The following is a 23,849-nucleotide window of genomic DNA, read 5'->3' as shown; positions in this document are numbered from 1 at the left end:
GGGACATGCTCGTCCTCGCAGTCGGCGCTGCGCCTGCCCCTGTTTCAAAAACGCCAGTGGCACCATCCAGGCCCATACATGTTGGGATTCTAGGAGGAAACAGTTTTTACCTTTGGTTTAAAAGGTAAATTTATAACATCAAATGTGCTCTTTCAAACTCCAGCTCCACCCTGGAGCTGGGCCCACTCCCGCGGAGAGCCAAGGCCCCAGGCCCCTGGGTTCTGTTTCTGAGCCCCGGGCACGTGAACACGTGGGAAAGCGCGCAGGGTCAGGCCTCCTGTGTCGTCAGCTGTTGTGTCTGTGCATTTAGTGGCAGGGAATTTGAGCATCCTGGGGTCACCCAATTTTGCTTAGCCCCCATGCTTGAAGGCAGAGGCCTATATATTTCTTTAGTATCTTTAGTAGTAGGTGCATTGAATCCCATTTAGAATGAGTGTCCTGCATAATGATACTCATTTTTTTTTTTTCAGAATAATGATATTCTTAATGAAAATGTTACCTGGCAGAAATTTAGCATCTAAGGCCACACGGTGAATTCACTGTGCATTGTAGGTCCTCTGCATTGGCATGTTTGTGTGACCTCTCTAATTTCCTTGCCCCGACCCCAGGGGCACCTGCTCACCCTTCCAGGTGCCACTTGAGGGTTCCTTCCTCGAAGCAGCCCTTTCTGGCCTCGCCCTGCTCTGCCCCTTGCTGAACCCCATGCAACATCTGCAGGCCTGTTTCCCACACCCAGACACTGAGCCCGCCTCGAGGTCAAGGACTTAGTCTGATTCTCATTCCCAGCACAGAGTCAGGGCCTGCCTCACAGTAGGGGCTGCATAAATGTTTACTGAACAAATGCCTCAAAACAGGCACCATCTGGAGGGCAACAGCCTGCATGTGGCGCTAGTGCAGCCCCTCGGCTGCTTCCAGAAACCCGGGCTGGGGTTGGGAGATGCCCCCGAGGCCGCTCTGCACCTCAGTTTGCAGAAGGGGTTAGTCACCTTCCTGCCCAATGTTCTCCGTGCATCTTGACGGTTCCTTCAGCCGCAGCCCTGAGAGGACAAGGCGGAACTTGCAGGGGCCCAAACCGGAGCGCCAGCTGGCTTCTCGCCAGTCGGGTCGTGACTATGGTTGTGACCTGGGGGTGTCTCCATGAAACCAGACGAGGAGACACTGGGTGTCTGGCTCCCGCCCCTGGGGTGCTTGTCATCCATGAAAGGTAACACACAATCCTAAAAACCATCATAAATTCCGCTGACCTCATGGGGAACGTGGACTTGTGTCCTAGAGCACTTTGGGGTTGGGAAGGCGCGTCTGGAGTCACAGGAATGATAAGGTGCAGCAGCGTCCGGCCGGCCGGTGAGCACGTCTCCGTGGATGAGAAGTGCCTGAAAGGAAGGATATTTTGACAAAGTGGGGGGGGGGGGCTTTTCCAGGGGACTGGCATCTCATGACGCCCCTGCTGCGCCGCCCACACATTGCCCAGTCTCTGCATTCAGCGTGCCGGGCGCTGCCCACTCATGCTTCCTCATCTGGGCGTCCACAGCTGCACTCTTCTGAGGCCTGTAGGCTTGTATGTGTGAGACCATGAATTCATTGATATTTTAGAACAAACCTTGGAATCCTCACAATGCTTCTCAAGCCTTAATGTGAAATGGAGGGGCCCTCAGAGATCAGGTGCTGTTAACATGCACATTGTCCCCTTAAATAGAGGGCCAAGACTAGTCATGGTGAGGATTTGAAATTTAAAATTATGTTATGGTGACTATTTGGCTGTTAGGGAAACTGAGGCCAGTCTGGCTCACAGTTCCTCCATCCAGGTCTCAAGATTTAAGTCAGCATTTCTGATCCTCACTACCTGCAAGGAATTATTTGCACGTCTGTCAAAATGCTGGTTTGGCCCTGGCCGGTGGTGCTCAGTGGTTAAGAGTGTCAGTAACCGAAGGGTCACAGTTTAGATTTCAGGTCAAGGGCACGTACCTGGCCTGCAGGTTTAATCCACACCCCATGGATGTGGGGGGGGGGGGGGCAACCAATCAATGTGTCTCTCTCACAGTGATGTTTCTCTCTTTCTCTCTTTCTCTCTCTCTCTCTCGCTCTCGCTCTTTCCTTCCCTCCCTCTCTTCAACTTGCTCTAAAAATCAGTGGAGGGAAAATGCAGGTTTGGGGGAAGGGATGAATAGGGGGAGGATGGCATTTTTAGGGTAATAAAATTCTATCTGTATGATACCGTGATGGTGGATACATAATATGCATTTGCCAAAACGCATACAACACACAGTGAACCCTAATCTAAACCATGGACTTTGGTTGATAATAAGGTATGAATATTATTAATGACATTACTAATAATTAATGTAGTCATTCATATCAAATAATGCATCAATATCAGTTCATCAATTTTAGCAAATGCATCACACTAATGCAAGATGTTAATAGGGGAGACTGGTGGTAGGAGAGAGGGAGTATAAGGGAGCTCTACTTTCTGGGCAATTTCTCTATAAACCTCAAAAGCTCTAAAAAAAAAAAATAGAGCAGGGTCTGGGCGCCCTAATAACATCCGGCCTCTGTGAAGCTGGGGCCTGGAAGTGTGCCCTCTCTTCCTCGGGTTCCCCAGGTGACTCAGGTGTGTTCCAGAGGTTTGGGAATTCCTGGCCGGCCATCAGCCTCCTTTCACCATCTATTTCATTCCAGGAAGGAGCTTAAAGGGGCTTTGTCTGGAGAACTGTCTCCTGTGTGTTAGCATGTGTTTCATCTTTCAGTGGGTGGACAAAAAGCTTCCTGTGCTGGTGCGAGAGGCGCGGCTGCAACGCCACGCTGACAGTGGAGCCACAATAAAGAAAATCGGGGCCAGACCACATTCCAGACGCGGGGCTGTCAGATTCCCCGCGTGTGCAGCCTCTGTCGCTCCCATTTCAAGCAGGCGTAGTGACAGACTCGTCTGAAAAGTGTGCGTGTGTATCGATCCAAATAGGAATGATCAATCCACTCTTGTTATAATCCCTGGCTCTCTGTGTGATTGTGTGTTTTATTAGTAAACATGGTGGATTTTTTTTACATTAAAACACTTTTGGAGTTGATAGGTGCATAGACACTTAAGGAGGATAAACCGAAATGCTATGGAAATGAGTGCCATGTGGGATTTTGTTAAACGTGTGAAATTCCACCTGGTATTTTGTGGAAGTCACACAGACCCTGGCAGCGTGTTTCATCACCAGGCAGGAATTTCCCCACTTGCTCAATCCCTCCTCCGCAAGCAGTTTGGCGAGAGAGCAAGCCCAAACCCAAAGCGGTGGTGAGGTTGGGTGGTGAGGTTGAGCCTGTGTGCAAAAATTCAGGGTGACGTGTGAGTTACAGCAATGCCCTGGGCACGGCTGAGTCAGCTCAGAGCAAACAGCCCAGAGCCTTGGGGTGTGGAAACTCACAGAAAGTGTTGAAAGGCCCATCTCAGCCAGGACTACCATCTGCCCTAGCTCAGGAGAGGGTCCCCCGAGTATGGAGTTTGGGGAGGGGTCTGTGAACCTGACTCACACTGGATGCATGTTTCAGACAATATGTGAGATGGTTTCCATCGCTTTCAGGGGTTTCCCAAAAGGGCCCCTACCTTAAGATTTAGAATTTCTGCTTTAGATAACGGTCACAAAACAGTTTGGGTCGTATAAGGAGCTTGTTCCTCTATTGGACGTGTTTTTAAATACAAGACCTGCCATGCTACGGAAATATTGTGTAAACTATGACATCTACATAAAACATAGGAATGAAAGGGGACACGGTAAGTTTACACAGAAGAACTTCAGTTTCCCCTGTGGGTCATCTGCTCCCCATACAGAGCCCAGCGCTTCCCACTTTCTGCGTGTACTCAGAGCTTGTTGCACTGAAGCATCTGATTCAGGAGGTCGGGATACTGCACTTCTCCAAGGTTGCCAGGCGATGCTGAAGCTGCTGGCCCCTGGTCCAGATTTTGAGTGGCAGGTAGAGGGCCAGGCACGTGACCCCAGCAGTGTACCTTTGCAGCACTTACCTTTAGGAAATGAAGTCTGTGGCACACATCCCACCTCCCAGTGAGGCATCAAGGAGGCCCTGAGACACTGTGACACCTCCTTCACTCAGGCTTGCCTTCTCCTGCAGCTGCCTCTGTCCCCATGGCCTGCCGGAGCTGGGCTCTTGTCTGACTAGCTTAGCAACAGTCAGTCGGTGCAGTGCTCCCCTGGGAGGCGTGCTCTGTGTGCTCTGTCACTGGCTGGCTGGAGTAGGCTCCAGACCTCCTGAGCCCGGTCCCTTCTGTGGCAGCTTGACTTCCTGCCACACCGGGATCAGCGAACACTCCGGGTTTTCCCTGCCACCTGGTTGCTTCCAGCCAGGACTCCGTGAGATGGAAAGGAGGTGCAGACCAGCCAGGGCAGGGGCCGCTGTCCCCTGAGCTGTGGATATTCCCGGTTGGTGGCTCAGGGCCATTGGAGGAGCTCCCCTGCAGTGACAGCGTTTGCCATGGTCCTGGTCTGTGCTTTGGGCCAAGGTGGCTCCTGGCATGGCCACGGGGGGAAGTTCCAGGCTTGAGCAAATAAGGGAAGCGCCTGCTAGAGATGAGAATTGAGCTCCCACATCCTCCTAAAAGGAGTAGATCCCAGCGTGGTGATGAACTGAAGAGCCAGCAGGGCTGCCAGGCGCCCCAGCTCTGCATCCAGCAGAAAGGTAGGAAACTGCTCAGGTTCGCTAGGCCCGTCTCCCCTCTGCCGGCGGAGTCCCCAGAGACGTGAAAACAAATGTTTCTCGAGTATCTGTATTGTCCATCCCAGGTTATTTATGTTAAAGTCCTGTTGTTACAGGGAAAGACCTGCCAACTTGGGCTTTCTCTCCAAAGGCTGCTGTTGGTTTTGTTTCATTGTGTATACGTTTGGGATGACCCATCGCAGAGAAGCAGCACCATGTTCTCTGATCACAATTCACCTTTATTTGGATTAAAAATATTAAGTATATCCTAGAGGAGGGTATGAGAATCACTCTGCAATGGGTCTCTGTCCTTGTCATTGGGGGTGGAGGCAGTGGACAGGGGTAAATGAAATATGCCATATTTGCACAAGTTCTTGTGCCTAAAAATGTTGAGGTTTTCCCAAGTGTTTCCTTGATAAAATTTTAAGTGTTCACCTAAATTGGAGTGTGGTGGTTCTATAATTAGCACTGACAAATCAAGTCCAGTTTTGCCCCGATCATCTTTTGCATTTTAAATGCATTCTCTTCTACCCTTGAGTCAAACATAGCAGCTTCTTTTCCGTCATAAAGATCTGCTTTCTTCACAAAGATTCAGGCGGCTTTGTTAGACTAGCTTGTCCATTTGTCCTTCTGTGACCCAGAGTGAAGTTTGCTCATCTGACTTCCAAGAGGCCCTAAACCAAAGGGATCCTTTTACAGGTTTGTCTGGAAACTCAATTTACATCCTAATGAACTTGGAGAATGAATGTCAGGCCGCATTGTGAGGAGTAGAGGGCAGCACTGTGAGAGCTGGTGTTGTTTGGGGACTTGGATGTTGGTGAGAGGCTCAACTTCAAGGCTTTCGTCAGCCCACATTGTTTCTTTCAACCTCGCGTCACAAAGTATGTGTTGATATAAGTGTTCACTTTTTATATTGATATTGGCAAGGGAAATTTTACATATTTCTTTCATTCTATTTTCTTTACAATGTTCACAGTTGAACCAAAAGTGTGTCCAGAAAACATAGACAGGCTGACGTGTCTTTAAAGAAAAGCATTCGTCTAGGCTTGATGTTTTTCTTTCTCCTGTTTGCACTGCTTTCATTTCTCGCATCCGAGGGATTCTTAGATTTTTTTAAGGTCATGCTCTGTTAGCAATGCGCTGAACTAGATCAGGGCAGTACGTGTTTCTCACCCTCCCGTCCCCTCTCACCTTCCCAGTTCCCGACTGAAGGAAGGTGGTTTCTTTTGAGGTCAGTGAAGGTCCATTTGTCACCTTCGCAGGCCGTGTTGAACTGTGAACCCTGAAAACAAGGAGCCGCCTGTCCCTCCTTCCCAAGGTGAGGCACAAGGCCAGCCCCACTGGTTTCTCATTGTTGCCCCATTAAATTTAAAGAAGAGGAGAGATCTATGAACTGAACGTTGGACTCAGAATCTAGTGCATTTGTTCTAACAGGTCCTATGAGATGCGAGAACTCCTTTGTAGCGAGTGTCAGTCACAGGGGAGGCACCTATTTTGTTGAGAAATGTCTTGTCATAGGTACGTCACCCCCACAGACCTCTCTTGGCTGGAGGGATGGTGAGGTCTACCCTGCAAGTCTGATCATTCCCCAGAGGCCTGGGGTGACTCAGGGAGGACTCGGGCAGATGGTACATCCTGAAAAATCTGTAGAAGGGAAGAGCAGTGAGAAGATGCTCACCAAAAATGGAGACATGAGTGAGGGTTCCCTTTGAAACAGAAGCCAGATCCTGCTACTCATTGGCTTAGTACCTTCATCGTGCCCCAGGTTTGCAGGCAGAGGTCTCCACCCCAGCTGGCATGCAAGCCCTTCCTGACTGTGCCCCAGTCCCCACGCAGCCCAGCTGTGTCTTTGCTCCTGATGTTCCAGCCACGGTGAACTGCTTACCCTTCCCCCAACTTACCCTCCCCTCCCTTTCTCTTTGCTTTTGTCCATCTTATCCAGGTACCTAGATGGATGCTTCTCCTCTGGCTGGCGAACCCCTCTGTGGCACCTTCCCCATGTGCTCAGGGCCTGGTGTACATCATCTCTAATACTGCTCTTCACCTAGGAGTGGTTACCTGTTCTGTGATTGAGCCCCTTGTAGGCTTTGAGCTATGCCAGAGCAGGGCTAGAACCGGGTCTTTCCATCCCTGTACCTGGCGCAGAGCCTGGTGTTGATGGAACTAAAGAGGGAGACGGGAATGCAGTCCCTGCCCTGTGATAAGCGTTCCCGACGTGCCCGGCACTGGGCTGTCTGCGCACTGTGTCTTTCCCCCACCACAGCCCTGTGAGGCCAGTCTGTAGTTCCACCCATCTTGCAGATGTGGAAACTGGAATTCAAAGAAAATATACCCAGAAAGTGACAGAGCTGAGATTTGAACCCACCTGCTTGCCCTGTGATCTTGACCCCAGTTTCATTTTCCTCATCAGAAAACTAGAGAGAATAATACACTTGAGAGGATTCTTTTGAAGCTCAAATACCATGATTTACGAGAAGCCCTTTGCTCAGTGCCCAGCAAGCGTCAGTATCCATTAGTTCATGGTCGTAGTGACCTGTGTGAGGTCACGTTGCTGGCAAGGAGCAGAGGAGACGTGGAACCCAGGTCTGTCTGACCACAGAGCCCCGTTTCTAGCTCTGATGTTCGTTGGCCAACCCGGAGCACCCCAGCCTCGAGCAGCAAGGGAAACACCCCACAGACACCTTGTGTCTTTAGCAGAAGCTCCTGCTCTCCATCCCAGCCCTGGTGGAAGCGGTGGAAGGCAAGGCAGCGAGCCCCCTCCGTCCATCGCTGCCGAAATCCGGAGGAGAATATGGAATCCTTCAGTTGCTTGGCCGCTCAGGCAGGACCCTGTCGAGCAAATTCTAGGATGTTACCAGCACCTCGTTAGGCTCCAGCACTAGTTATTTATTTCCCCCAAAGAGAAGGAAGCCAGCACAGGGCTCAGGATTCAGTCCCTGGATCGGCTGGTTCTTTTCCTTGTGATCTCAGGCAAGTTATTTCATCTCCACTCTACGTGCGCCTCCCAAAAGCTCCCCAAGATGGGGTGCAGCCATCACTCCCGCCCTCCTCTCCCCCTCAGCCTTCAGAAACACCAGCCTTTCTAACTGCTGGGCAAGGGCTGGTGTTTCAGAGGAACATGCCAGTGATGGCTTCCCTTGTAAATTATGCTTTCTTTCCCCTGTAAATTATGATTAACTTGATCACGGCAGTTTATATTAACACAGTTTACATTGTTCTGTAGACAATTCCTATGCAAACTTGGGTTGAACAAAAAAATGTATCTTTGTATTGAGGCTGGAGGGTTACTGAAAAATATGTTCCAAGCTTTTTTGTGAATCAGACTGTTGTAATCGGTGGATAATAACTTAGAAATAAGTATGTCTAATTAGATTATTGAATGTGAGGCTGGTTCTAGTGACAGCTATCCCCAGTGCTATGCCGTCTGCTAATGAGAACACTCAACAGAATTTATTTTGAATAGTATTATAAAAAATATAGGATTTAATATATTGAATATATTTCTACAAACCTCTGGAAGTAAATTCTCTCTTCCTCTCTCTCTCTCTGTCTCTCTCTCTCTTCTCTCTCTCTCTCTCTCTCTCTCTCTCTCTCTCTCTCTCACACACACACACACACACACACACATTCATGAATGAATGAAATAGATTTGCAGTAAAACTGAATTATTATCAGATGAGTTGCATTCAGCTCCCTAGCTTTCAGGTGCATTTAAGAAGGTAGAGGATCTGGATTTAGCCTTCCATTTCCCTTCATCTCTGTCTAAACAAAATTGGAATTCCCAGCCTCAGTTGACAAGCCAAGTTATCACATCAGTCCCACCCTCCAGGGCCCTCCCACTGTCATTGGTGGTCATTTTTCAACCAAACTATATTGCAACTGGGTGTTGCCGGGCTGGGCTGCAGCACGTCTCCATGTCCCATCTCGGAAATGCTGACCAGGCTCTGTGCTCTGCCCTTCACAGAAAGCCAGGGGTGTTGTGTGTGGGCCTCGTCTACATGCCCGGGTACGTGTAATTGCCCAACTGTGTGTGTTGTTTCACCGGCAATAAAAATCCGGCAGGGAAGTGAATGCTAAAGTTAGCTTGTCCTTTGACAAGATCTCCCCAGTTGAAAATTTTTTGTTTATCTATATGCTTGAAAGGATTTTACTGACATCAAATTAACTGCCTTGCTTAATGGTGCAAGATTGTGTTTTGAAGAGCTTCCACTGAATTGTCCTTGAAAGGACATTTGCCCTAGCAAGTCTAGCCTCTGGCAAAGTTACTGCATCTGGGTGTAGGTGGTTTTCTCTGCATGTGCGAGTTGTAGGATGTGTGCATGTAGCCCACCGCTGGACCACGAGTCACTACCTCTGTTGGATGGGTGGGTGGAAGGATGGACAGACAGGTGGACAGACTGACAGGTCATTTACTTTGCCTTGCCATGTGTCTTAGATATCAAGTTTGCTGACATTTAAGAAGGAAAACCTGGTGTCCTTCCAACAAGTTCTTGCTAAACCCCACCCAATGACTATGTTTTGGGGCTTCACTCATTCAACAAAAACAGTATTTAATAGGCACTGAGGATGTGCTAGGCACATGGGATACAGAGTTGAACAAAATAAGAATAGTCCCTGACTTCAAGGAAGTTACTATCTTGTATGGGAGAGGCAAGCATTAAAAAGTAATTACACAAAGAATTAGTTAATTCTAGCTGTCATCACTTTTTTAAAATTAACATATAATTTATATACTATAAAATTCACCATTTAAAGTACAAAATTAAGTGGTATTTGTTTATTTAGGCTTAAACAACAAACATTTATTTCAGACACTATTGGCATCTGGGAAGTTTACAAATCAAGGTGTCTGAAGATTCGATTCATGGTGAGGGCGCCCTCCTGGCTTGCAGACAGCCATCTTTTTGCTATTTCCTCGGGAGAGAGGGAGAGAGAGATAGAAGGAGAGAGGGGGGAGAGAGAGAGAAACATCGATGTGAGAGAGAAAAGTTGATCAGTTGCCTTCCTTACACACCCGACCAGGGACCAAACCCACAACCCAGGTATGTGCCCTGACTGGGAAGTGAACCGGTGACCATTTGGTGCACAGGATGATGCTCAACCAACTGAGCCATCCACCTGGGCTCTTATGTCATTTTTAAGAGTGGAAAAACTTTCCCAGAAGTCTCCAGCAGACATGACTTCACTAGCCAAATTTATATCATACAACCCATTTCTAAACTAGTCAGTGGCAAGGCGTATAGAAGGCCTATGATTGGCTTAGACTAGTCAAGATTCATGGCCCTCTCACCCTCCCTGAGAAGAACAAAATTAGGAGGACAGTGGACTGGGAGGGCAGTTTCGGTGGTTTTTAGTCTATTCACAGAGTGCTGTTTGTCGTTAATATGAAACAGTTGAATGAAAAGCTCAGTCTGTCCTGTTGTGTGGTTGGCACAACCACAAACGATTGGTTTGACTGACTCCTACAGTTTCCATTACGTTGGCGTTGCATTGTCTGTGGTCTTTAATGTCATAACTGGGGGCAAGGGGAGACATCGGAGTTCAATTCAGGCAGGGTGTTGTGGACGCTGCGCTACGGGAAGTTCTCTGTCCTGTCCTGGGAGTTCCTTCTCGCCCCAGATGGCTCCCTTGAGCACTCTCTTCTCTGCCCCTAACTTGAACTTCCTGGTTCTGGGCAACCCCCGTAGCACCTTATAATTCCGTTTTCTAAGAATATGTCACAAGAAGTTCCCAAACACGAATTGAAAACCATTAGGATCTAACCCAGGGATGGGCAAACTTTTTGACTCGAGGGCCATAATGGGTTCTTAAACTGGACCAGAGGGCCGGAACAAAAGCGTGGATGGAGTGTTTGTGTGAACTAATATAAATTCAAAGTAAACATCATTACATAAAAGGGTATGGTCTTTTTTTTTTTTTTTTTTTTTTTTTAGTTTTATTCATTTCAAACGGGCCGGATCAGGCCCGCGGGCCGTAGTTTGCCCATGGCTGATCTAACCTGTATATTCTAAAGCTAAAATATTAGATGTTGTGGCCTTAACCAGTTTGGCTCAGTGGATAGAGCGTGGGCCTTCGGGTTCAATTCCTGTCAAGGGCATGTACCTTGGTTGCAGGCTCCTCCCCAGCCCGGGCCCTGGTCTGGCATGTGCAGGAGGCAACCAATAGATGTGTTTCTCTCACATTGATGTTACTCTGTCTTTCCCTCGCTCTCCCTCTCTCCCTAAAAATCAATGGAAAGATATCCTCAGGTGAGGATTAACAACAACAAAATGTGTGTGTGTGTGTGTGTGTGTGTGTTAGATTCTGTGAGGGAGCCAAGGTAGAGGTGTAAAGCTGCTTCGGACCTGAACCACCTCCTACTGATGACTCAGGAACTGGTCTAGTCTATGGACAGTCATCCATCTATACAGAAAGTCCCAGGGGTCACCCTCCTTCCCTGGACAACACCGATTTCATCAGAAGATAGTGTTGTGGCATCACCGAGAGATCTGGAGAGCAGTCCATTAGCATTCGTGTTATTCAGAGAGCTTTGTGACAATCACCTGAAGACATCAGCGTCAAAGGTGAATGCACCATCGTAGATACTTCCAGATGATGAGAACCCTGATGATGTCTTTCCTTTGTAGGTTCCACTGCACATTACAGAGCACTTTCATAGGCCTCATCTCACTAATCCCCACCTTTGCCTTGTGAGGCGGGAAGGCTGTGATATCCCCCATCCTTTAAAGGAAAATCCCAGAGAAGCGATTTGCCTGTGATGGCAGAGGTGCCTCTCTTATCCTCTATCCTTTCTTTCCGCCTCTCTCAAAAGCTTGCCTGCATTCTCCAGGGCCCTGTTCTGTACTGTTTCCTATGATGTACTTATGACTTGTCAGTTTCATTCACAGTACTTGGGTAAAAAAATAAAACCTGCTTGTATAATAGCTGACATTAAAAAGAATGTCATGAACACATCTGGCAGTTAATTTTATTCACTAGTTCCCTTCTGCTTCATGGATTCCTGTGAGTCTGGGTTAATTAAGCTGAGTTCTATTTTTGCGAGCGAGCTGGTGATCCTTTGGGCTGACTCGGCGGCCGCGTGAGCCCTGGGCTGCAATCAGTGACGGAGCCTCAATGAAGCCTCAGTGCCTTCCCTGGATATGAGCGATGAGACTGTACGAGACTTGCTTTTGACCATACGTTTGCATCCTCCTCTTCTTTTAAAGGTACATGACCGATGGCGGACTTGGCCTCTACACCCGCCGCCTGAACCGGCTCCCGGATGGGATGGCTGTAGTGCGGGAGACCCTGCAAAGAAACACCTCCCTGGGCCTCGGAGACGCTGACAGGTAAGCGGCTCCACTTGGGGTTGGCCAGGTGCAGGGGTCCTTCCACAGCGGCCCGAGAAATGAGGGTGGTGACATCAAGAGCGAATGGGTACTGCTTCACCCACGTGGAGGTTGGAGGCCCGAAGCCGTGCCTGGGGTGAGCAGCGGGCACAGCAGGAAGGAGAGGGCTGACGGGTGCTCCAGCTCTGCTCTGCATCAGATGGTGCTTCTGAGAGCGAGAGCGCAGGGAGTTCAGGCTGGAGTCCTTCGTTGTTGTTTTGACTGTTGCTATGCCTCTTTGTCAGCTCAGCAGGCCCCCGGGATCTGCTTTCCTTCCTCTGTTTGGCAGCTTTCTAGGCATTGCAGCTTGGAACAGGGTCCCTCGGGATGCACAGGTGTGTGTGCAGACGGGAGCTTCGGCCTCGGCTGAGCTGGCCTCACCGTCAGTCTCCTGTTGTCTGGTAATGGGAGGTAAGGCTTAAGTGTTCAGATTTACACACCTGCCCTGAGGTTAGAGCCTGAGCAGTTGAGGTTATAGGGCGTCACCGGTCTTCATTGCTGCTACCGTCAGAGACGAAAAGAGCTTCAGAAAACACTAGAAAAGAGAAAGAGGGATATTTGGCATCCAAGTTTCTAGTCCTTACTCTGACGCAAACCTATTCTGTGACCGTGAGCAATTATTAAAGAAGAGGTTTGGGCCGTTGTGATTCCCAAGACCCCTTCGAGGGCCGCTGTGCTGTACCTCTAGATGTCAGCACCTTCAGTGACCTGTCTGTGCCAGGATTTTTCTGGCGTACTCAACCTCTTTCCACACCTGGGCTGGTGAGACATACCGTGGAATTTAGATGTGAGGGGTGCTAACCCCCAGGTGTTGGAAAGCCAAGTATTTGCAGCACAAGCCCAGCTTCTTGTCATTCTCTTAGCAGAGCATACTGTTTGCAAGGGGACTTTGTGGTTCTCTGGCTTCAGAGGACTAGGGCAGCGAACTAAAGAGGCAGACACCGAAGGCACCCCCAGAAAGGGGATCTGCTGAAGGAAAGTCCTCACATTCTCTCGGGAAGGCTGGGAAGCTTCGGCTGATGGAGAGAGCGCTGCATTAGTGTGGGGAATGGGGACTTGGCCCGCGCTCTGCCGCTGACTGGAGTCTGTGCTTCTCAGAGTCTAACGGCCCCCCCTCCACCCCATCCCCAAGGGTCCAGGGTGGTGATTTGTACCAGAGATGACAAAAGGCTTTCCACGCCAGTGCCAGCTCGAGTCAGTTGTGTTCCTGTAATTACTTTTTTTTTAAGGAGTGGTTTGGAGATTCCACAGAAAGATGAACCATGGGAGGGTTCTTTCTAAAGGTAAAGCTCTCTAGAAATAAAATCTTTAGAGTAAATATTATCGGCGGGGAAATCAGCTGTTGTGACACTCCCACTGGAGATTTCACAATCTCGCCAAATTATTTTGCTTGTTTGTGCTCTGCTGTAAACACGCAATTGGTTAGTAAATCCATTAGCATGAAGTGCAGGCCTTACAAGGTACGTCTCCCCTTGTAGCAAAAGAAGAATCTGCACTAGGCAGTTTAATTTAATGCTTCATTGCAGGGCTAATGGAATTATCACAGATCACAGCTGAGCTTGGTTCTGCTTTTGGAGTGGAGGGTTTGGGTGGGGGCTGGAAAGATGATAGCGCCTGTTATGTTTTTCTAGTCCAACCTCTATGTGCTGGGACCATGCGGACAGCAATGTCTTCTGGTTCTCCCCAGATGTGAGACTAAGTGGCTAACTGACCAACTTTTAAAGAAAGAACTCAGGTGGCTTTTAAAAAATGGAATTTAATAATGCTTATAAATTTTCTGTCTCATATAAGTATTGACCTTTAGGCACTGAAATATTTTGCATTATTCTAGAATAAGTTAAGTTTCCTTACTCTCCAAAATTATTGTGAACAGAATAATGATAAATTATTATTTCACCTTTGGCTCAGTTGAAATGGTGTTAGATTTGTTTCTGCAAAGTTCTTCATGTAAATCTCTTCCCCAAACTGTATTCTAGATGAGTGTCCCCCAACATGGGAGGCTCACATTGGTAGGATAGGAAATAATTGTAGATGGCAGACAGGGAAGTATTTTTAATAATTACACTTATCACTATGCCCTGGTCGGGTGGTTCAAAGGTTTCAGGCTTGATACCTGTTGGGAGGCAACCAATCGATGTTCCGCTCTCTCTCTCTCTCTCTCTCTCTCTCTCTCTCTCTCTCCCTCCCTCCCTCTCACTCTCTCCCTCCCTCCCTCTCACTCTCGTGCTCTCTCTCCCTTTTTACCTTTCTCCCTCCTTCCCTCCTTCCCTCCCTCCCTCTCAAATCAACAACAACAAAAAAAACTACAATAATAAAAGCATAATATGCTAATTAGACCGGACATCCTTCCGGCCTCTAGTAGTAGAATAAAATCAATAAAAACATATCCTCAGGTGAGGATTAAAAAAACAAACTTATACCTATCACATCAAACCATGATTTTACAAATATTGCTTAGGGTAAGGATAGTGTGGGCTATTTCATGTGAAATATCAAGGTAGACTATCACAGATGGTGTGCAGATATATTATTCTTTTAAAAGGTCGTATGGAAATGGCTGGCTGCAGATTAGGCAAGCCTATTCTTGTCCCCGCAATTGGAAATATGTTATTTAAATAAATTAGATGAGTGGGAAAATGCAGAGAACCCAGCACCTTTCCAGAATCCTTTCCTTTTAACCTGAAACAAGAAGGTCCCAGAGCTGAGAGATTTCCAGGAAGTTATTTATAAAAAGAGCCCAGTCCTTAAGGATTCACACACAAGCAACAGATTGCTTCTACAGAGGAAGTAGGAAAAGTACTGGCGATGAGGCCCAGTTAGACTTGAGCCAAGGGAAGACAAGCATCCGAAGGGCAGGTCACCTCCCGTGGAACAGGAAAACCATTAACCTGAGCCGCGCTGCTCTGCAGAACAGCCTGAAGGGCGCTGACCTACCCCCCTGACCTCAGCTGTTTGCAGTAGGATGTGGCCGGGGTACCTTCAGGGTTATTAAAAGTAACTGATAGCAGTGTGTACCTTCGGTGCCTGGGAGATAGAGACCAGGTCAGCTGTGAGTCTCTGAGTCTCGATGTCACCAGCAGCTTCTGAGAAACAGCAAAGGACGAAAGTAAACTCGAATGGCGGAAGGCCCGTCTGCCCTTGATCTCCTGTCACTCCCTCAGGGCTGCCACCCGGGGCTCCACTTTTCACCCGACAGTCATCAGTGGCTACTTCCAGCCAACAAGAGCCAGCAGCTGAGAAGGGAGGATCAAAGGGGACCCATAGAGGTGGCTTATTACACGTCAGGGGCCCTAGATAACAAGCAAAGAGAACTTGGGTGTGGAGGTCTCTGGCCAGGCAGCCTGGCAAGAAGAAGAAATACACCCCAGGAACACCGAAGGGCTGGGATCCCAGACAAGCAAAAGCGTTGTTGGACTCCTGCCAGCTCCTACATGCACCGCTGTCTGTCCCCTCAGCACCCTCAGAAGTTCTTGAACTCCAGCGAGTTGGTACTTTCACAGCTTCAAGCACAGCCTTGGGGAAGTTTCCACTTCCGGTCTCTTCCTTTGTTCTTGCAAGTCATGGCTGTGCTCACGCCCTTTCTGTCATCCCCTCCTGCTTCCGCCTGCAGTGGGCACAGGCAGCTAGACGCTCCCCCTAAATGGCACCCCTGGGTCATGGAACTGTCATTGAAAGCACTAGAAAGCCAGAAACTAGGCTGTCGCATGCGCTGGAGCAGGGGCACTTTGGAATTGCTTGGTACCTTCCTCCTGAACCGTGAGAACTCTTACTGAAAGCCAGTGGCTTCTATTGACTTTGGGTAATGATAAAAATAACAAAATAACTAGTGCTGCATGGTGAAGCTTCAACCTGAGACCTGAACAAAATGTAAATTGTGCCCTAGCTGGTTTGACTCAGTGGCTAGAGCGTCGACCCACAACTGAAGGTCCCAGGTTCAATTCCGATCCAAGGGCAAGTACCTCAGTTACAGGCTCCATCCCAGGTCCTGGTCCGGGTACATGCGGGAGGCAACAAATGGATGTTGCTCTTTCTCTGCCTCTCCCCCTCCCTTCCATTCTCTCTCTCTTAAAAAAAAAAAAAAAAAAAAAAAAAAAATCCTCCTGTGAGGATTAACAAAAAATAACCAAAAATTTAAAAAATATAAATTGCCCTCCATGATGCCAAGACACCCATGATGCCATGCGGGACGGAGAAACTGTTTTTCCCTCTTGTTACTGGGTTTCCTTGCCCCCAAACCCTGAACGTTCTAGGTGTAGAGACTGTGCTCACAGTAGGAGTCACCGCACTGCCTTTCTGTTGGCATGTGGAGCCCTGGCAATGGCACCCAGAGCTGTCCCACTTTCAGCTCGAATCAGGAGTCCCACGGTGTGAGGATGTAACTATGCAGCCTGGTATTTGGCCAGCCTGCCAAGCTGAGCCCTCCTTCCTAGCCAGGACTGTGATTTGTGTGGAACAAGGCGGCCTCCTGGCACCAAGCAGTGCAGCCACAGATTCAGGCCCGACCCGCAGAGAGGAGATGAATCCAGGCCAGAGTTCCCGGGCTGCAGGTGGAGCTCACTCCCCTACCAGGTAGTACGTCCCCAGTCCGGTCATTTCTTAGGCAGAGCCCCTGCTGGAATGTACAGGCGGGATGGAACCCCAGGGGGAATGACCTCTCCCCTCGCCTCCCTGCCAAACCTGTGGTGGGCAGAATAATGACCCACCCCCCACCCCCCCTGAATGTCCATGGCTTGGTCTCCAAAACCCGTGGATACACTCTGCTACCTGGCCAGGGGGACACGGGACCACAGTGAGATGTGCACGAGGTGAAGGTGGTGAGCCTATTCTGTAAAGTACTGAATAAAAATAAAACATTCTGATGATTCCTCGGACCTGCAAGTCATCCAGGGCTCCCTGGGTTCGATCCCCTGGCCTCTCTTTTCTTTACAGTCAATTAATTAACAAGCCCTCTCCTTTCCATAACAGCTTAGAGTAACCACATGTAATGAAAGAATAATTGTGTATTAAAGGAAAGCACAAGAACCCGGGGAAGTGTGAGTTAGAATATGACATGTAGAAAAGGGAGGAAACTGAGAATACAGATAAACTAGCCATAGGTGCTACATGGTTGGATATTTGAGCATTGAGCTTCCTACTGACCTAAGTGAAAATGAACTTTGCCTTATTTCCCCCACCCCGTCCTGATCTCTCCCACACTATTTTGTCTTCATCTTTCCTTGCTTGGGTCCTTCCTCTCTCATTCTCCTTGCATTTGCATTTTCTTAGTCCTGCACTCAAGGGTTATACTCATTTTCTGGGGACAGAGAAATGCCTCTAGCATGGTACCCAGCACCAGTGATCTCCATTCTGTTTTCTTTCCCCACCTTTTCTCTTTCCCCTCCTGCTTGTGTGGAGCAAAGCAGGCGGGAGTGAACGTCCCTTTCATTTAAAGCTCATAAAAGGAACCTTAGAGGCAAATCTCTATTTCCGAGGTAACAGGGTAATAATTACTGCATTGGCCTTTCCCAGGGGCCTCTTTTCTGCTGGAATTGCTGGCTTCCTTTTAAAGTAAGAGCTGCTTCCTGTGGACTGGGTGGGCAGGGGCCACCTGTGCTGAACAGAGGGCCGGTGCTGACAGGAAGCAAACCAGCTGCACCTTCAGCCACAAAGGAATTCTCCTAGGGGCTTGTAAAGAAAAGAGAAAGAACAGTCGGTGGAGTCTCCTTTCTTGTCCATTCAGTGTTTTCACTTAAAAAAAGAAAAGAAAGAAAGAAAGCAGTGTAGTGGCCCCACGAGGATCAGGAGCGTCCACTTCCTAATGTTGCCCAACTTGATAACTTTGTTCCAGGTTACACTCTGGAGCAGTGGTTCTCAACCTTCCTAATGCCGCGACCCTTTAATACAGTTCCTCATGTTGTGGTGACCCCAAACCATAAAATTATTTTCGTTGCTACTTCATAACTGTAATTTTGCTACTGTTATGAATAGTAATGTAAATATCTGATATGCAAGGTGCATTTAGGCGACCCCTGTGAAAGGGTCGTTTGACCCCCCCCCCCTCCCCGAAGGGATCGCGACCCACAGGTTGAGAACCGCTGCTCTAGAGCCACAGCTGAGGCAGCAGGTCCCTAACCCAGTTATTTTTTTTTTTTTTTGGCAGAGCCCCTGCTGGGATACGCAGAGGAGAGAGGGGGGTGGTCAGTTGGGGGGCAGGGAGCACAGCCACTCCCCCAACTCTCCAAAGTACATTTTCCAAAAAATGTAGCCTTTTCAATAATTGTTTCAAAGTAATCTGTAGGCTTGGTGGCTGTTCAAAGTATGGGTGAGAAGATGTCTAGCAGTATGAAAGCAAGAATGAGAGGTCAAAGAAGAAAGCCAAAATGGGGTGCTTCTCCCCCAGCAACCCAAACCATAGGCTCCCACGCCCAAGTCAGACTCTGACTGCACCTGTGCCCTGCAACAGAAAAGAACATCATGTGTTTCAATCCAGGTACCTGGGCAAGTCTTTGCTTCAGTCAGGGTAGAATACGTTGTGCTGTGTAACAAACATTCCAAAAAAAAAAAAAAAACCCACCATGAATGTCCACTGCAGACTAGTAGAAGGCAGTGTTGTATGTTCATCATTTTCACTCTAGGACCCAGGTGTCAGAGGGGCTTCTGTTTAAAGCATTGACAATCCCCATGGCAAAGAGAAAGGGTGAATGGTCAGCCACACACTGTCTCCTAAAGCTCCTGCTGGAATGGCCCCTGTAACTTCCATCTGTTTGTCATTGGCCAAAGGAAGTCCCATGGCTACACTTAAATTCAAAACTGAAGAGAAGTATATACAATTCTACCATATGCCCGTATGGTATGACAGCAGAAAATATATGAATTGCATTAGTGACTATCATTTTATGACATACTTAATGCCAAGCCCCCATTATTTAGCCAACTCTGTATCATGTAATTTATTACATATTTCCTATATACCTCTCGGATGCCAGGAGCTGTGCCACCCAATCTGACTGATGGGCTCTAGTAGCTCCTCTGGGGGGAGAGTGAGCAGATAGTGACTGAATAGGTTAAGGAATTTTTAAACAGTCCTATGGGTCAGTTTTATTTCAACATTTGGACTGAGAGTTGATATGTGACAGAAATAGAAAATGCCGATATTTACTGAGCACCTACTATGCGTAGGCTCTGGGGATCCAAAGATGAATAGGAAGTAGTCCCTGCTCCCTGCTCTCAAGAAACTTGAAGTCAAATAGAGGGGAGAGAAGCCCTAAATAAGCCCTCACAACTCGAGGTGCCAGCTCTCTGGAGACTTTCACCGGTGCCCTGAGAGCCGGAAGGACGGGGAGTACCCCTGGGGGCTAACTGCAGCCCTACATTGGGAACCTGTTGTCATAATAAAACGCAGGCGGTTTCCTTTCCTGTCGGTGATGATTTGAAAGATCCTTTGGAAACATTACCCAAGTGTCCAAATAGGCCTGCTTATCTCATCATCCCTTTGGGATTTTCTTTTGTTTCCTTTAATATCCTTTGTCACTTCTGAAGAGCAGCCTAGCCCGGATTTCTGTTGCTGAAATGTAAGAGCTGATTGAAATGAGCCCGGTGTGTAAGGCGGCCCTCACACGGGCCTGTGGAGAGGTGTCCTGGTTACAGTGTAACCTTTAGAAGATTGTCCTGCTGCACAGCTATGCCAGCCGAAGTTTCTGTTCAAGGTCACCGCGCCTGGGAGAGTGTTTTCCCAAGGCGGCCTCTCCCAAGGCAGTCCGGTGGGAAGCTGAGGATGCAAGGCGGGGGGAGAGGCCTTCAGAATCATGAGGGGCAGCCTTCTCACTTTGCCAATGAGGACATCAAGGCCCAGGAGATAGCTAGTGGCCCAGGGACCACTCGCTGTCCTCCAGGCTTCGGGGAGCAAGGTCATCGCAGTGTTTGGAAAGCATGAAGCCCAGTAGCTTGCATAAGAGCACACGTGATCTCTTTGGTGATTATTATGGATGCAGCCCATGTAATAAGGGAGGCAGTGCTCTGGGACCCAAGAGACCTTGTCCTAGATCTGGCTCTGCCCCATCGAACATCTTGGTTTCGATGTCCCCCCTCCCCTCATTTCTTCATCTGTGGGGTCAGACCAGCTGATCCTAAGGTCCCTGAGTTCTGGTGAGTCAGTGGTCTTGTCTGACACTGGAGGGCAGAGTAAACGGAGTGGCTCACAAATGTAGCTCATCCATGCAGCGCAGGGACCCCAGGAACTTTTGCCTCTGGTATGTGCAGTGACAGGTGGCACCCTGTGCTGGTTCTGTCAGGAGTGGTGTTCTCACCCAAGACCTCTGGTGTGTGCAGACCCAGACCAAGGGCCCCCACTACTGCGCGTGGCAGACCTCTCTGAGACATGGGTGTCCATCCTCGTTGCACCTCGGAGCTAAGCCTGCTCTCAGCCTCACTGCCCCCAGAGGAGGGCGAGAAAGGAGGGTGCTGGGGCAGGGGCTGAGAATGCCCAGAGCTGAAGGACCAGATGAAATCTTCCAAAAGGGGGAGTCCCAGGCGGACAGAGCCGCGAATGAGAGTGCGGGGCCGGGACCCTCCGATGCCTGGCAGGAGGTCTTCCTTCATTCACTGCAGAGGCTCTTGCTCTAACGTGGAGTGTCACCATAACTATACTAGGAGTGGAAGCACGTGCAATTGTGGTCTCATTTGCATCAAGATAAAATTCCAAGTGACTGATGAGCAGTGAATTGCATTTATTCGGGTGGGTGTTTTGACTCAGGATTTAATTGGACTTGGATATACATCGCTTCTTAAATCAGTACAGCCTGTCCCGGGACAGGGCGGTCAGCCTGGGGACCGGGCAGCGGTGGGGGGCTTGGAGGGACTTCCCTGTCCTGCGATTTTTCATGCAGTTGGCAACACCAGACTTCTGCACCACAAAACAGCACTTGGGTTTATACAAGGAAACCATGAGTGATACGTATAAAGGAACAGACTCTGAAAGGTGACATCCCTTCCCCAAAGCTTCCGTGTGAAGTTAGGATTTGAATTTGCCTCTCTCTGGACACAGCCTTTGCCCTCCACCATTGCGCTTGCCTTCCTTGTCTTCAGGGCTCGATGGGTGCCATCCTTCTAGATGGGAACCTCGCTTACACAGGCGATGGCATCAGGACCACTGACCCGTAAGACCCCTCTTCTCAGGTCTGACTCCCCAGGCTCCGGCTCCAGCCAGGCCCTGCGTTGTTGAGGGAACCCTGACTTAGGAGAAGAGTAGGGAAGCTTGAAGCAAGGAGTGTCATGTTTTTCTCTTAAGAACATTTAACTACTTCAGTGCCACAGCCTTCAGGAAAGGCTAGGAGTTGCCTTTGTCACACTGATCACACCTGGTGACCTGCAGGCTCCCCCTCCAGCCCCCTTCCCCCGGGGGAGTGAGGAGTGGCCTCCCTGGCGGCCCCTGGCATTTCTCCGTCTCTGTACCATCCCAGAGGAGGCGGCTTTAGGAGACGGCTTTGTCTGCTGGGCTGCTGCCCCGTTGTTTCTCCTTGTTTCTCCTCGTCTGCTGTGCTGTGCGCTTTGATTTATCTTCCTCATTACCCCACGGTGCTCAGTCCTGTGAAATTGCCTGAAGGGAGATCTGAAGGGAGACGGATGTTCTGAGGGATGGTGCAAGACTGTGTGGGAGAGATTAAACGGGTTGCATGGCTCCAGGACTTCTATCGCTGCCTCTCCGTTAGCTTGCCCTGAGTTTGGGGGAGAGGGACGCACAGCCCTCCGGTTTCCCCAGTGGCAAAATGAGGCTTAAAAAGCATCCTCCCTGGCTGCTGCTTTGGGGTGTTGGGACGTGGATGTGGGGAAGGCCTGGAGAGATGGGCTGCAGAACCACAGGGCATCTGGGTTGGGGTGGGAGTCGGTCACGGCACCTTTTACGGGGGCGCGGGTGGACTCAAGAAGGGGAGTGTGGGAGCACATTGGGTGCTGTCTGGTCAGCCAGAGCTGGCTTTGCTGGCGGAGCACTCTGTGGGGAGATGAGGGTGGATCTCCAGGTTTGCCCTGCCTTCTGCTGCAGGGGTCCATGTTTTCTTATCGTGTGGGAGCAACTCCTGAGGGCCCTGGGTGCACCAGAGATGCGGTCGCTTGGGAGGCTGCCGGCAGTCCTCCCGGACTTTGGGCAGTTTGCCATCTGGGGTCCCAGTCTGAGACTCACTCATCGTCAGCAACAACAGTTCTGACTTCGTGAGCACCTGCTGTGTCCCAGGATTCTCCTGGATACTCTGCATATTGGCTTTAACCTCCCAAAGGACTCAGCCAGGCAGGAGCCCTGGGCCAGGGAGTCCACATTGCTTGCTGGGGGCACAGGCAGTGAGTGGCAGAGCTCCAGTTTCAACCAGGTCTGTCTGACTCCAGAGCCAGCATTCTCTCCAGGACACGTGCTGCCTGTCTCCTAAAGGGCAGGTAAGTCCGTGGTGAATAGTCCACGGATCTAGCTCTCTCTAGGAACAAGCAGGAATAACCTCCTGGCTCTCCTTATCTGAGTGACGCCCACTCAGCTCCAGGACAGGCCCCTGCCCTGCCTTTTCTGGGAAACCTCCCTGCCCTGCTCCCTCCGGCCCTACCCCAGACTGGGTCCTGGGGGCTGGGGGCCTCTCATCCCTCCAGGGTTTCCCTTTAACTTCTGCTTTGTTCTCTGGTTGCGTTTTTGTTGTTGTTGTTAATCCTTACTCAAGGGTATTTTTCCATTGATTTTTAGAGAGTGGAAGGGAGGGGGAGAGGCAGAGAGAAACATCAATGTAAGAGAGACACATTGGTTGTCTCCCACATGCGCCCTGACCAAGGCTGGGGATTGAGCCTGCAACTGAGGTATGTGCCCTTGACCAGAATCAAACCCAGTACCCGTCGGTCGGTCCGAAGGCCCACGCTCTATCCACTGAGCCAAACCAGCTATGGCTGATAGCATAATAATTTATTATTATTATTATTATTATTATTATTATTATCCTAAGAATGTTTAATGAGACATACTGGATATTTAGGTTTTTTCTCCTTTTCCAGTCCATTAGGAAGTCTCGGGCATAGTTCCTTCGAATGCTCTCTCCAGCCTCTTCCCTTTTTGCTCTCTCACCTGCCATCATGGGGCCCAGGCCGCGCTGTCTCTTGTTGAGATCCCACTGTGGCCTCCTGACTGGGCCCACGGTCCCCTCCGTGGCATCATGTGTACATTCTCCGCCCAGCAGCCCCTGTGATCTTCTCCCCATCTCTCCCCGGGTATCTGATCCCCTGCCCCCTGCCTAACCCTTCACCCCAGTGGATTCCCACTGTTTATAGACTGAAATGCAGGCTCCTTGCCATGGCCTCCAAGGCAGGGCATGTCCTAATCCCTATCCACCCCGACTCATGCTTCCCTTCAGTCTCTTGAACCTGCCAGACCCTGTCTCCCTTCAGAACCGTTTTCCCCAAAAAGGGTAGTGGGCTGGGTCAAACCATTCAGTCTCCCACAGGAAACTCCTTCGCTATTCCGCCTGCCAGGGATGTTCTTCCCACCCCTCCTCCTTCGGGTCTCAATTCAAACATCTGCCACCGCTCAGAGCCGCCTTCCCTGACCACTCTGACTAACGAAGTTCTCCCCGTGGTGTCTTTTAGAGCATTTAGTCTGTTTATTTCACATCCTTGTTTGCATTTGTGTTTATTTTTTATTTTATTTATTTTTTGTTATGTCTCCCCACTGGACTATCAGTATCAGTAAAACAGGTGAATCTCCTTTCTAGACTGTGCCTGGCTTTGAGGGGTACGCACTACATACACCATGAATGAGGAATGACTGTCCCGCTCTGCAATGCA

General features: G+C 49.4%; 1 protein-coding gene across 1 annotated transcript in view; it reads left to right on the top strand.

Annotated features, from left to right (window-relative positions):
* NAV2 (neuron navigator 2) overlaps positions 1-23,849 on the top strand; it is a 357,889-nt gene that overhangs the window by 234,630 nt on the left and 99,410 nt on the right. The window contains exon 11 of the mRNA XM_081100068.1: positions 11,901-12,023. Within this exon, the coding sequence (XP_080956194.1) occupies positions 11,901-12,023 (123 nt within the window). The remainder of the gene's footprint in view (positions 1-11,900; positions 12,024-23,849) is intronic.

Source organism: Myotis nattereri, assembly GCF_964212035.1.
Source record: "Myotis nattereri genome assembly, chromosome: 9".
Lineage (NCBI taxonomy): Eukaryota > Metazoa > Chordata > Mammalia > Chiroptera > Vespertilionidae > Myotis > Myotis nattereri.
Note: the sequence above shows the minus strand (reverse complement) of the source record. Positions and strands in the feature narration are given on the sequence as shown.